The following is a 15,000-nucleotide window of genomic DNA, read 5'->3' as shown; positions in this document are numbered from 1 at the left end:
CCTTCGTCGATCAAAGGCGGCCGCGCCTGTGTATCTAGAGCCGAGGGCGCTGCGCTGCGCTGTGGTTCAATGGTGGTCTGGTGGTCCGTTTGCACGACGGCACACCGTGGTCCGTGGACTGCTGGAGCGGTGAAAACGAGAATTCAATTACTGTTAAGCTTCCGTTAAACGATGGCAACGAAGCTATGTCGGAACGCGTGGCCGAGACACCTCGTCTGGTCGGCTCCATCCGCTATCCCGCAATGCATTGCAATCCTCCCACGGGGTCGCGTCGTCTTAATAATAAAATTCGCTTTCATTAAAAAGTTTTGCCCGCGTGAAGTAATTTTAATTGAAAATTCTCTCATCTCTCTCTCTCTCTCTCTCTCTATCTCTCTCTCTCTCTCTCTCTCTCTCTCTGTGTTGGTCTCTTTTCGTTCGCTCTTTCTTGCACCTAAATTCCGACGCTCAGTTGTCGGTAATGTTCGGTGTAATTATTGTCTAAATAAAGATATCGTACCAATGCATGGCAGCAATGCGACCACCAGCCAAGTGCTATAAATAGTTGTCGAGTTATGTTGTAAGCGACGGAAAAATATGCTCTACTCATCCTGTTCCAGTGTTTACAATCAACCAGCGGACAACATCGCCTTAAACGCATTCTGCAACAAACACCGAAGGCGCCATAAGTTGTGGGGATGACTTAAGCATGGCCAAGGGGCCAACTAGAGCATCTTCAACATACGACCACAGTGTAGATCGCCAATAGACAAGAACGTAGAAGGCTAAAGGGACCCAAGGCTCACCAGTAAATTGAATTAATAATTCGTTACGATAATCACACATAAGTGTAGGATCGAGCAGCACCAGCAGTGGAATGCCACCAACTGTTCGTTCTCTCGAGATTAAAGTCAACTCCCGGTACTCCTAGCCCAAGAACCCGTCTTAAGGATGCCCGCGTCTGGCTCTCTGGCTGCGAAAAGACCCTGGAGCGAGCTAGCTTCCAACCCTGCTACCCTCTTCAAACACCGCGGGGGGGGGGGGGCGCTCGCACCCCTTTTACCCACCCTATGGGGGGAAAGTTAATTTTCATCTTCTGGAAACAATTAAACCTATCCATGCCGAGAGATCGTCATCCATCCTCGCGAACGCGAACGCAAACGCGAAACGTTCTCGGTGCCGCTGACGCTTCGGTAGCACCGACAGCACAGCACAGCACGGCAGAGTGTCGTGGGCCCTCCGCCGGTGTCTGATGGTTGGTGATGAATTATACAGCTAATGGCGAGAGAAGTCTATTAAGCAGCAGGGTCTATTCAGGCCAGAGTCTTAGGAGCAACGCCTCGAGTGAAGGACCGGGTCTAGCACCACGTCTCTCGTGCTTGAAGAGGATTGTCTCAAAATAATTATTTCACTGTCCGTACTGTGCTAGAAATTTATATTTTTCCGTGATCCTCGTTCCCTCCTTTTTGGGGCGCGGGAACTCACGGTACGCATCGCGCATTTGCTGAAGACCAGAAAGGGGTAACAGTAAGAGGCATTAGAGAGACTAATTCTTACTGACACTACAGGGGCCCTGTAACAGGGCGCTGGTGCTAGTATTACTTTGGTAAATAGAATTTATGTTTGCCTTAGAAGCCTTCACGTGGCATCGTTTGATAGATTGCTTCCGGTTGAATATTATACTCAAGGCTTAGGTGAAATTTGCTTTTTGCTGTCATATGGTTTGATTGTGGACATGATTATTTTAATTAGAACTCTAACTAGTTTGAAGTTGTGGCGCCTCCATCATGCGCCTCCATCGGAGGTGCAATTTAACGGGAAACCAGTGATTGATTTTTCGCCATGATTTGGTTCTCTCATCTTTTTCCTATTAAATCATATCCCAAGAATAGATTAAATCAATTTATTGTTCTCAGTTCCTCTGGAGCTTTATTTTCTATTCCAACACTATTTCGCTTTTCTTCCCACTTTGTGGTGTTAGTTTTCTCATTTATTTAATTTGAACAGCTCTCCCGAACCACAACACATCAGCGATTGAGCAGATTTTGTATTTCGATCTAGTATAGGTCCACTCCACTCCACTGCTCAGGCTACTCTCGAGCTAAAAGCTCGATAACGCTCGTTGTCACCAAGCGCATAGAAGGACGCTTTCCGCCATCACCGAACCGACTCACGGTGGTTGAGCGCTCCGTGACTGATGGTCGGAGCATGAGAGCAGCTCGCAAAAACACGAAAAACACTTTGACGCCTGGTTGGAGGACGATAAAAGCAAACGTTGAAAAATGGCGGCACTCGTCTCGTCTTCCCTCCGTCCTCCGTGTGTGAGCACAGGTTCTATATTTTGCAGCGCTCGGTGGCCAAGTAGAAAAGAAGATTAAATTGACCACAAATTGGTCCATCGGTCTCTCTGTGTTTTGCTTTGATTTCACTGGCCTGGCTTGCCGCCGACCCGTGGCTCGAGGCTCAAGTGTTCGTGCAAGCGAGCAAGAATAAACCCCGCAGCTCAAACTAAATGAGCTCTTTGATTGTACCGGGGCCCCATTGACCGAACGTCCGGGGATCCCGCTCGGTTTTCAGTGGGTTTTTCCTTTTTCTTCTTTTGCCTTTGTTGCTGTTGTTCTCGATGTCGTCATTCTCCATTTTCTACCCCTATTCCACCGGTAGTCCTTTCGCTGCCAACCACCATAAGTGTCCTTTTCTCGCTTCACAAACAACAACCACTTGTATCGCATTTCGACGCCATGTGGTGAGGCCGCGAACATTCGCTCGCTCACCGGCATCGTGTGACGGTGGTGAATTGAGATGTTTTCCCCGAGAGGCGAAAAACGGGGAGGTGTCATCGAAAAAAATATAAAGGCCACGCGAAGGTTCCGTCAGACCGTCATACATATCGCTTTCGCCGTTCATCTTGCCTCTCGCGGCACAACGGTCCAAAGGCTTGGCGAAGGAAAACTCCATCCGATCCGATCGGCTGCGGAAGAATGGAAAAGGTCGCATGTGTGCAGGATTGGGAAGGGGGGGGGGGGGGGAAAGGGGGAGTCACACACTGTTCGGTGAGAAAGATGATGATGATTTGAAGAACACTGAACCTTGAAATGGTTGAAAACCGCCAACAGAAGCAGCATCAGCAGCAGCAGCAGCAACCGATAGCAGCCGACAGCATCGCAAATACACAATCACTTCCACTTGTACACCCAAGATATTTTCCTTCTTTTGAAAAAGCGAATTAGCGAGAAGGTGCGCTCTAATCGATTTGAGCGGTTCGGTTCAATGGTTTGACACTGAATGGCACGCGCGTCCGTTTCGTTCACCGAAAAGGTCCTTCTCATGACAATTCATCTTTCGATCGATGGGCGAAGGCAGACAGGCAGGTTGGTCCTTTCTTCGATCACCACAACAATACTCCATATATCAAATACTTTCGATTGTTGCGATGCTTGAGTTCATATGTTTGAAAGGGCACTCTCTTGATCTTGCTCCTCAAGTTGTCGCTTTTTTTTTGGGGGGGATTTTTATTTGATTTTGCTGCGGTTCGCTACATTTCTAAATTGAGTCGTTTCCCGTTTTTTGTGATGAGAAGTTTTGATGTCATATCAAACTCCCTGTATCTAGCGGACCAGTTCGGTAGAAGGGGACATTGAATTGAATTGAATCCGCATTAAAATGCGCCCCAGTTCTAGGGGCTGGTGCAGAGATTATATTCATGTATGGCCTGCATCGTGCGAAGCCGGTCCTATGCATAATCCAACCCGCTATCAAAGGAGTAATGCCTGGCAACACATCCATCACGAGCCACCAGCCTAGTGCTGGCTAGCTGTATAATTAATTTTACCATCAAACATAAACCAAAATGCATACATTGTGCACGTAAAAAACAATCGCTCTCACTCGACGCGATTCAAAACAATACAAAACCATCGCTGGTTGCCTTAGGGACCTTATCGTTCGCTGAATCGAATGAGTGGAGAACGGAGCAAAGAGAGACGGACGCGAACACGCGAATACTAACATAATCAAGTTCCTATTCCGTTGGGAGGTGCCAATCTACGGCGAATAAAAGAAAACCAAAGCAATTCCATCGTGCCACTCCGACAATCCATATCGTGAAACCGATGCAATGGTTCTTCCCACTCTGAGCTTGGGCTATTTTTGTTTAGCTTTCATAAGGCTTCGCAAGCAAAAGAGGTGGCAAGGCTGGATATGAAGTGGCGCTGTTGGATGGTTCAAAAATGAAATTCACTATCGCCCACGGCAGCTGATGCAATCTGAAATAAAACATCTGCCAGCGCAGTGTCTCCATTAGCAAACCGTCTCACCGCCATGCGAGCGAGACCACGAGACCGGTCAGCCAACCATTTTAATCCATTCAGAAGCATCAGGACAACTGACACCACCGACACCGTGCTCGTGTCGGTTCAAGCTCGAGGACACTCGCGTTTGCCATGCCAGTTATTATTATTCGTTCCCGAAACCCTCCCCCCCTCCGCCGGATCGCTTGTCGCGCGCTTGTTATGAATAAAGCATCGATAGCAGCGCAGTGCGAGTGTGTTTTTGAGTGTTGGATGGATTTGATAAGGGGGAAGGGGCTGAAACTCTATCGTAAGCTGATTGCTGCAACCGGCGCTATCGATGTTGCGATGCTTCTTCTTTTCTATTTTTCCAGTTCCCTTCTCGTGTGTCCGGCAGATCCTGCATTCTGCGTAGTGCAGATTGAAGTGTGTTGTTCGGTTGGATGTTTTTTTTGTTTGTTGCCTTCTCCACGCTCATTCTGGTCCTGGCCATCATGTTCTGCGTACGACACCTGTCGCGTCCGCTATCAGTTCGATCGATTGGTTTTGCATGCAACGAGATGCACCGTCCGAGGGATGGTATTTCCTGTTCCATTTGAATACACTCACTCACTCGGCCACCGACGCCCAAAAGCCACACTCCACAACCGGACAGGAACACGGAAATCTGACCGAAGCTGTCACCCAGCTTGAGCGACACTGGCAGCGTTCGCTACGGGCTTTTACATCGATAGAGATGGATTTGTTTTTTTAATTACTTTAAGTGCTCCGGGAAGTCCCGCAATCCCTACTGTCCATCGGTTGGTCGGTTGATCGGGTTGTTCGGTTGTCGGAAGACCATTTGCCACTCGTTAGCGATCGTGAACAGAGGGCGGCAGAATGTGGATTGCGGTTGCGGTGGAACATACCTTTTCTATACTTGGTTCCGTGCAACACCTTCTTGATTAGAAAACGATTTGTGCAGATGTCCTGTGGTACATGGAGCTACTACTCGTGCGCTGCTCCATTAATGATCAAATCAGAGGCACAAAAGCATCCGATTTGTGCAGAATGTTATGAAGACAAACACATAACAAGTACGTAATAGATGGAAATTTGTAAAATTGTTGGAAGTGTTAGCTAACAAATACTCGTGTTTGCTTCTCATTCTCGTACTGTATACAGATATCAATGATCGACAAATGTTTTGAATGATGAATTAATTATTTGCTTAACTTCCTTATCATAATGCGTTGATATGATCGATATTAGTTGTTACTTATGCCTTTAATGTCCACATCAAACATTTAGCAACAGGATTCAATAGGCAAAATGCTTTGGTTTGACCAAGATTTGTTTTTCGAATAAGAATCATCTGTGCAGATTGCTGAAATCTGGGACGTTAGCTTGGCATCTTATCTATCTTCTGGTTTTGATTAAATACATTCGTTTATCATTTCCATTGGTAGCATACGAGGACATGTTCCCTGGATTGACCATTAATCAATTATTTAATTACCTCCAAAAGATGCATTTTGTGCAAATATGTTCTTCAACATCATAAGTTCTCACATAAGCTAAACTCGCAAATGAACTTGCAACTTGGTAATGAGCATTGTTGTAGACATACAAAAAGATACTAAAGCATCTTCCATTTGCAAAACCATTACTAGCTCGATAGTATTTCCCAATTGGTTTTTACCAAAATTATAATGAACAACGTGTTCAATAAATATGCAAACAATGCTCTCTATTATGCGCCTCTTCCCAGTAACAGACTCTACTGTTACTGCACTTAGCACTGGTGTACCTTTTTTATTAAAGTTAATTCCACCATATGTTGAATAAATAATAATGATTGTTCGACAATCAGTGCCTCCGTTCATCAACTCCACAAATGAGGTAATTAAAAATGCAACAATAACACGATCGACGATTAATTGTCGCATAAAAACTGTCCTTTTGCACGACAAAAACCGGTGCATATCCGTGTTTACTGTAGCGTACTAGTACGGCATCAGGCACAAGCGTGTTAAGTAAGCTCGTTACATGCTCATTGAAAACATTAACTGTACCATCAAGGTGGTGTGTCCCCGGTAGCCGTGTCCGTGTGCCTGTGCTGCATAATCCAGAAGTGCAACTGCATCCTTCTACCATTCTTCGGCTACTCAACTGCACAAATGCGCCATTCACCATGCATATCGATACGCTATCATCCCGGCAAACCCGGCATCATACCATCACCGTTGCCAATGATCGTTACCATAATCCATCCATCACTGCTACCGGCCCTTCCACGGTGCAGTCCTTCACTTCGTTGTTTGTGATTCTTCTGCTGCTGAGCTACTATCACGAGCATCGTGCCCGATCGAGAACAGCTCCGCTCAGCTCTGTTGGTACCACTCGGTCCATCATTTATTCATCGCTCTCATCCCGTTCGTTTCCGTTTCCGCTGAGTGCCTTCAGCTCGAGCACTTACCGTGGGTTTTTTTTTCTCCGCCACCTTTCTTTTTCCTGCGCTTCCATTTGTTCCGTTAGCCCAGAAGCTGGCAATCGTTATGCAGCAACTATTTCAATTTTCCTTCCTTTCACCTTGTTCTCTGGCGGCACTGGAGTGTTCTAGTGGTGTGGTTCTAGGTGTACCGTGTGCAACCCAAAACCTCGGATCTCGCTTGCAATCGATGGAACTGATGGATGCCCGGTGATGCGGGTGGTGGTACAATATTCGAAAAATATTATTCATTCAGTAAACAAGCTCTTGACGAAAATGTAAGCCACCACCAGCAGCACCAATCGCTCCACCGGATTATCAAGTTCTTGATCTCGGTCTACCAAAAACTAACTTTCATTTGACTGATTTCCATTCGACACGATCGCTGCCCGGCGTCAAAACATTGATACATTGAAACGAGCTCAATGGAGTGGTACTTGTCCCAGGAAAGTGCACCGGGGGAGGGGACAGAATGAAAATGAATAATGTTTATGCAGTCGATGAATTTGGATTTTCACAGATACACTTCTTTCGGGGTATTGCGTTTGGTTTGCCCCCACCTGCTGATGCTGCAGCTGCAAGATTAAATATTCATGGCCCCGGATAGCGTCCAGTGCCGGTCTGTGATAAGCTTCGGTGGCAGCAGAACCAACAGCAGCAGCAACACCGATATAAGTCCATGGCTAGTTTGCATGTCAAAAAGCAAGTTTACCATCCCGTTCCTCGACCAGAAGTTGCAAGCAAGAAGCCAAGCTTTATCGGAGACCGAGAATGACAAACAGATGCAACATAATGCAACTTTGTACCGCTGCGCCGACGCTGGAACCGACGGCCCAGAGACCGACCGAACTGATCTAATATTTGCATTTGCAATTTGTTACCCTCGGAAACAACGCGCCCCGGTTATCGGGGTGCCCGGGCATGAGCGAGCGAGCGAGCGAGTGGCATCGACGGCAGCATAATGCAATTTGTTTGCGATGGAGATTGAACGGCGATGCCAGAGGGCGAGATCGATGTGTATACCGTGGGTCCTGGTGTCTTGACTGAACAACTTGGTCCGCTTGGCTTCTGAATGCCTTCTGTATGTCCCTCCAAGGGGCCACCACAGCCTCCAGAGTTAAGTACAGCATTATGCTGCAGGCGTGCTCTTCACTTGACTGACAATATGTGTGAGCGACATTCGGGCCCGCAACTAACTGCCATATGTGCCAAGTACGTGAGCATGAATTGCCTGCTACACTTTGTTTCAACCATTGGGCACCAGAACGTTCGGCACGGGAAATGCTTGGCCTCGATCGAACGAATTTCTTGCCGTTTCTTGCAAATGCCGCTCGTAAATAGTGTAAATCGAATTTTTCCACCCAAACGCGCACACGATCGTGCGCGCCGGAACAATGTGTCACCTGCCTGTGCCGGAACAGCGTGAACATCGAAAAATCGATTTAAGGCAGTGCCTGGGGGGGGGGGGGGGGCACAAGCATGATTTAGAAGCCTCCACCCCAGGGGCCCACGAGTGGCCCGTGAAGTGAGCATTCGCACTCTCTAATCGCACATCGATTAGAGAACACATCTGGTGTGCCGCAATTGGAACGCGAGGGGGGCGTTTTGAATTTAAAAGAATCCAACGAATAAATGTGTCCCCCGGGACATGGGTGGGTACGAATCTGAAAATGTGTGACCATTCAGATTGGGATAGTCATAATTTTGTAGAAACCAAAAGCAATTTCACGATCGAACGAACGGATGCGGTGTGAGCGACAATTCTGACGACGCTGCAACGCGGTCTACGAAATCGTCGGAAACGGGTGAATAGCAATGAGAACCAAGAACAAGTTCTTTGGCTGCCAATTTCCGGCCAGCCAGACCAGCCAGGCAAGTGTTCCTTCAGAACAGAAAAAAACCACTGGTGGGAATGTGTGGAGAATGGAATTATACGCAGCAACGCGAAGGTAAACCTTCAACTCGTGCGAATGCATAAAAGAAAGATCTCCTTCACTCTCTTCCCGCTTCCTTTTTTCTCTCTTCCTCTTCTCATTTTAGCCATCACCCACCCGGAACCCACTAAAATAACGCCCGAAATAACGATGAAACTTTTCCAATATAAAATTTACTCGTGGAAAAACCTCTCTCGGCCAAAAAGCACTTGGAAAACGTGTGCCGGGCGTGGGCTAGGAATGTTGCAGGTGAAAGACGCCAGAAACCAAACTCAACTCGCGCGTATCGCGCATAATTACCGCTGTGATAACGATCGCGTTGCTCCTTTTCCTGTATCCACTCTTTACCCCGTCGCGTATGATTGTTTATTTGTTTTCGACGACGTGTGAACGGCGGGCGCATCGCATCGACACCGTTCGATCCCTTTTGCTAATTGTCGAACAGCACCAGCGACGCATCGAAGAAACTCATTTTCTGTGCCACAAACACAAACTCACGTGGTATTACGCACGCGACGTGGCAACTTCACCATCACACTATCCATGATTTCTTCCGTCGCCTTTCGCTTTCGCATGCCGTTGGTGGGTAGCAACCAATAACCATATCGCTCTTTTTATCACACGCTCTTTCTTCTTTTCTCACGCATCCTTCGATGCCGTCGTTAAAATGTCACGTATCGCTACGCAACACACGCCACACCAGCTGCTACACCGTGTGCGTTCACAGTGCTCCAAGGCACGCCAAGGCAGTTTATGGACGACCGTGTTTAATGTGCTTTACTCGCTCTCGTATCCTTACTTTACGGTTTTACGGATTCCAGCTCGAGATGTTACAGAATACAAACCGGAAGCTTTTGTAGACAAAGACACCAACGTTCGCCATTCGTCTGCCAGTTTAATTGTCATTCAGTGAAAATTCGTTGTTGGAAACCTAAAAACACATTTCCATCTCGAGTGTAGAGGAAACGGAAATGAAAAATTTACCCCCAGCTTCGCACAATGCATGACGTAAGACACTTACAACGAATGTCGAATAAATCATCATGTCCCCGCTGGCCGCATAGAGCGACATCATAAATCAAACACACGAGCAACACACGGAGGAACACACGGATCGTGGTCATGTTTTTGGTGCACTCCGGTTCGGTTGGTTGGTTGGTCAGGGTTTTCGAGAAATCCGGTGTCCTCTGGTTTCGATGAATTCAATTTCATCATTTCATCTCAACCGACCAGCACGTCGGAGCGCGCGTCGAAGCATCCAAAATCCTATCAAGCTTGACGATGCATTAACAATCAATTTATTATTTTACGAACCGGGTGAGCGAAAGAGGTGAAGTGAGGAAGTGTCACCGTCACGTCAAACGGGGTCAGAGCATCCACCATAGACCACTGCACCGGCCCAGTGGCAGGTGTGAGGCGTAGCTTCGTAGAGCCGTAGAAAACACACATGGCCAATGGCGTATGCGCCTGATGCTGCTGCTGCTGCTGATGCTACACGTCCATCAAAGTTAATGCCCCCCCGGGCGAGACCTCCAACTCGGGCAGCAGGCTGTAACCTTAAATGGCCGGATCCACAGCTACTGTGGAAGGAGAATGGGTCAATTCATTGCATCCGCCATGTGTGTTGGTGTGCGATCGATCGGCCTATCATCATGACAGCTCTATCCCGGCGCCAGAGTGTCATCCTGTCCATCCTGTCGAGGATGGACAACGGCTAATGGAACGGCTTTTTATTAGCCTGGACCATTTTTGAGAACTCCCGGCCCGGCTGCCGTGATAGCTGTCGATCGATCGACTGGCGATGGACGAACATTGCGGTGCATCATCGTGGCTTCGGCCTTTCAAAACGGATGCCGGACCGATTGTGGCCAGGAAGCTAGTTCCATTTTGGAACTGGAGTGCCCAGTTGTCACACCTTGCCAGCAGAGGACATCCCAGTCCAGTATTCCGGTAACCGAACTAGATAACCATTCTACCGGCTCTAATCGGCTTTCAGTGGAGGCATTCTATGGCACCTTTTTGGGGGCCAGAACGAGCCTCATGTGGGCACTTGTGCAAGACACACTTGGTATGTGCCCCCAGTGGAGGCATTCACCTTGCTTTCTTTTCCTTTTTTTTTTTGTTTCAACATCTTAAAACACACCACAGAGAGGATAAAAATGTGTACGTGTGGGTGTGTGGGTGAGTGTGGGTGTAAGGCCGACAGCCTGCCAGCCCAGTGCTGGCTGGCAGCTATTTTGCAAGATTACCCCCCACCCGGTTGCTGAGGGAGGACAGTGGCTGGCACTGAATCGGGCGCCTCATTGTCAGTGACAACCACCCAGCAGTTGATGGGCAGACTCTGTGGCCATCCTGCAACACCATTTCGGTGTTTGTGCCTGTGTTTGTCGTCATGAGCAGGAACGACGGCTTTTAAGCTTGCCACTGAAGACGACGACTACGCCACCGTCACCACCGCCACCGCATCTGGTGTGGACTTCTCTTGTTTGCGTCATGTTCAAAAGGAATTTTCGAGCGAAAAATAAATTGCTTTCAAGTCGAAGTCCCTGAGTTGGAGGCGGTGGGATGTACGGCGCATAACCGGTGGCCTTTCTTTACCGGTTACCAGCCGCATCCGGCTGCCTGGGCATCCCGGACGTGGGTGCCACCGAAAGCCCGCTGCACAACAAACCATCTGTGGTCGCAAGACGCTGGCTGGCTGGCTTAACTAACTAACTCACTGACGGCTACGTATCCATCCGTTGCTCAGCAATCGCTATGCGTGCGTGCTTTGCTCGGTTGCTATGCGACGACAAAAGTGCATGCGAAGCGGGGAATTTTATGAGACATTCGTCATAAAACTATGCCACCGAGCAACGAAAAATATCCAAACAATGCTCGCCGTCTGCTTCATGGTTTGTGTATCGCGTGCTCGCACGCACGGAGCGCACATGTCCACGGGAACCACGACGCCAAGCTGTCGCGCATCTTCACCGGCACACGAGAGGCACCATGGCAGATTGATCGTAAAACATTTTCCGTCCCCGCCCCCTCCGCGCGGCTTCATTTGAAAGCGAGAATCGGAATTAGAAGGCGATTCCGGAGGATTCCGGTGGATGAAAGGGAGCAAATGCAAGTGCCCGCTTTGTGTGTCTCTCTCTTTCTCCGTTCTGTAACGCGATAAAAAAAATGTCACCCAGTTCTCGGTCATCTCGCATGTGGTCTGTCATTTTTGCACAAAACATAAAGCCTTTAGCTTCACGGATACACGGATACATGGACAGCGCCATTGGGAAGTGAAATAAAACGCCAAAGCTAGCAGATGTTTTAGAGTTTTTCATTTGCTTCAGTTCCTCCAGCTCGTCTCTCTCTCTCTCGAATCCAACAATCATGCAACTATAGTGGTTCATTGTTTGGTAAAAAAAAGAAGAAATGGAGAGGGAAACGAACTGCCACACAAGTGAAACTATCATTTGTCTCGGCGACAGTCCTCGGTACTGTGTGGTGTCCACTCTGGTGATCTGAAAGGTTCCAACTTGCAGCGAAAGGTTAAAAAACCCGGAACACAATTCAAGGGTCAGAAGGAGACGGCCACCGACGGTAATACGAGCTTGGTGGTCCCGCCTTTTCGCTGTTACCCGACACAAAGGGTTAGCCACACGCGTTCGGGACCCCAGCTAATCCTAATCCATTTATGAAATTTATTTTCCCTTGTTTACATCCTTCCCCCCCGCCCTCGAAAACCCGAAGGGTCCGATGATCCGTTTTGCTTCGTCAACACTCTGACTCTCGGCCACCCATGCGCTCGCTCGGTGGTGGTGTAGCCGAAAAACTTTACACATCTCATCCCGGATCCCTTTGTTTCCCGAGAAAACCCTTCGATCCCGCGCGATCCCGGGCACCAAAAAACCACTTTACACCATGCGTTATGTTCCGGCATCGCATTTGCTGAGGAGACGATGGGAAGATGAGGCTGAGTGGTGCGATTCCACAAGGATCTCTTTTTATCCTCATTTCCAGCACAACACAACACAAATTTGTAAAATTCAAACAAGAAAGTGGTGGAAGCCTTTATGTGACCCGAAAAATGAGTTTACACTTCTCTGCCATGTTCGTGCTGAGCAGGCGGTGCTTTGAAAAAGCGCTGGAAGCAGCAAAGTAGACAGTCAGCCAGTCAGCTAGCTAGCGCAGCATGAAAGCAGAAAGTGATGGTCAGAAAATTTGGAAAAGAACTTGACAGAGGACACCGAAACAGGATGCTTTAAAATATGAGCAAAATCCGGCTGTGACCCCGTTACCACCATGAAGCTGGGCGTGGATTGAGTTTGTGAAATCTCGCTGGAAGGAATTTTCGAAGGAGAAGGCGCCAGTGCGACAAAGTTATCGAGCAATTCGATTGTGTCAATCATTTGTAGTGGGTGAGTAATAGTAAGGTTGGAAGGTTGAACCACGCCAGTGCACTCGTTTGCGAGCGAGACAACCGCCCCTTAGGGAGGCCCCCAGCAGCCCCCCTTTCCTAAAGGATAAAAATGTGCAACACATTGCACAATACTTTGCAGGAGATTTAATAAACTTTGTAACTCACAGTTGAACGACGCCGCGCGGCCGGCGTGGCGCCTTTTCTTGTCTGCGATGAAGAGATGAAGAACTTTCGTAATGCTGTAAGGAATGGACATATTTTCTTCTCAAATGCGCCGCCGCTAACCGCCGGCACCACCACCAGCATGCTCATAACGCGCAGTGGCGGAAACAAACTCCTTCCATGCTGTTGTTGCTGTTGCTGCTGCTGCACATGCTGCACTGTACTGTGTATCCAGTGTGTACCCGTGAATGAGATGTGCAGCGTAACAACCTCCACCATCGTGGCATTACGAAAAAGGGACATTCTTTCCTCCCTCCCTCCGTCCCTCCCTCGCTCCCTGAACAGCGCATCTCCGTCGACATGATACCGGAGATGCGGTGAATGCTGTTCCCGCTGGTGAGGCAAACTTTGGATGCAAACTTTAATGAAATGTTATCATTTCCTATATATGCTCACCGAGCGAAGCTAGAGTCGGTGTTCCCGCTCTACTTGTTCACTTGGTTGGTCGGAACTTTCTGTTGGGAGGAGGTAGGGGCTACAGGGGCTTCTAATCAGGTTTCCTCAAACCTTTCGACCGTCGAAATGACAGTCATTTGCCTAGTTGGCAGAGGGGAATGCTTTGTCTGGCTACCGATGACGACTACCTTGGAATGGCGACGGGACTTTTGAGTTACCAGAGCGAATGAGCTTCTTTGTGTAACATTGTGCTCCCCGGCACAGTGCAGTCCCGCTTTGTGTTGCATTCAGTTGAATACAAAAGGAAAAACGGGGAATGAATTAGGAAAGTAGGTTACACAACTGCTCAACGAACGCAACATTACAGTAACGAAAAGTTTAATGATGTAATGAGCGTAACGTTAATGTATTGCTTTTGTCATATTTTAGCACTCAGTGGGCTTCGTTTAAAACAGATTGTATAAATATAGTAAATTAAATATTAAAAGAACAGAGGATTAAAGATGTTCGAGCCAATTTTTAAAAGGTTTTTTTGTACTTAATCTTCATTAAATGTAATCATTAAGTACTATGCGAACATTTTGAAGATGCTGACACCTTTATCGAATCTCCGAGAGTTGTCAATTAAATGGTGACATACAATTCATGCTTAGAAAGCTTAAAAAGAATTTACTACGATTGGGCGTCTAAGAAAGTGAACTCAAAGACATGTTTTTTATACAACATGCGCCTTACAATGTAACGAACTAATCAATTTTTTTCAGAAACGGCGACAATCCAGTGACGGCGTCATGGAAACGTTCCGATTTTGTTGCTCCATATATCGATTGAACAGTGATTTGAACAATAATTAATCAATCAATTACTGATTTTAATTCCATTTCCCCATTCTGTGTCCCCGCAGATGAAACCTGCCGCTCGGACGAGTTCACCTGCTCCAACGGTCGCTGCATTCAGAAGCGCTGGGTTTGCGACCGTGACGATGACTGCGGTGACGGTAGTGACGAGCGGAACTGCCAACCGACGACCTGCGATCCCCAGAAACAGTTCGCATGTGCCGAGAACTACTGCATCACGAGCAAGTGGCGCTGTGACGGTGAAACGGATTGTCCCGATGGTGCCGATGAAAGGGTAAGGATGAGTGTATATTGATCATCCCGTACACCAAGTTGATCGTTACCGATCGTTTGCGATCGATTTCCTTCCGTACAGGGATGCAGCAGTCCTGCACCGACACTAACGAACCCTTGCCTACCGCTGGAGTACCGATGCAATGATCTTGTCACCTGCATCCATCGCAGCTGGATCTGT

At 47.9% G+C, this 15,000-nt stretch overlaps 1 protein-coding gene across 6 annotated transcripts in view; it reads left to right on the top strand.

Annotated features, from left to right (window-relative positions):
• LOC126570388 (low-density lipoprotein receptor-like) overlaps positions 1–15,000 on the top strand; it is a 220,207-nt gene that overhangs the window by 175,873 nt on the left and 29,334 nt on the right. For all 6 annotated transcript variants that reach the window (XM_050228121.1, XM_050228125.1, XM_050228124.1 and 3 more), the window contains 2 exons: positions 14,594–14,820; positions 14,902–15,000. The exon at positions 14,902–15,000 is cut by the window's right edge and continues 175 nt beyond it. In XM_050228121.1, the coding sequence (XP_050084078.1) occupies positions 14,594–14,820; positions 14,902–15,000 (326 nt within the window). The remainder of the gene's footprint in view (positions 1–14,593; positions 14,821–14,901) is intronic.

Source organism: Anopheles aquasalis, chromosome 2 (genome assembly GCF_943734665.1).
Source record: "Anopheles aquasalis chromosome 2, idAnoAquaMG_Q_19, whole genome shotgun sequence".
NCBI classification, from domain to species: Eukaryota; Metazoa; Arthropoda; class Insecta; order Diptera; family Culicidae; genus Anopheles; species Anopheles aquasalis.
The sequence above is the reverse complement of the archived record's forward strand: the minus strand, read 5'-3'. Positions and strand labels throughout refer to the sequence as shown.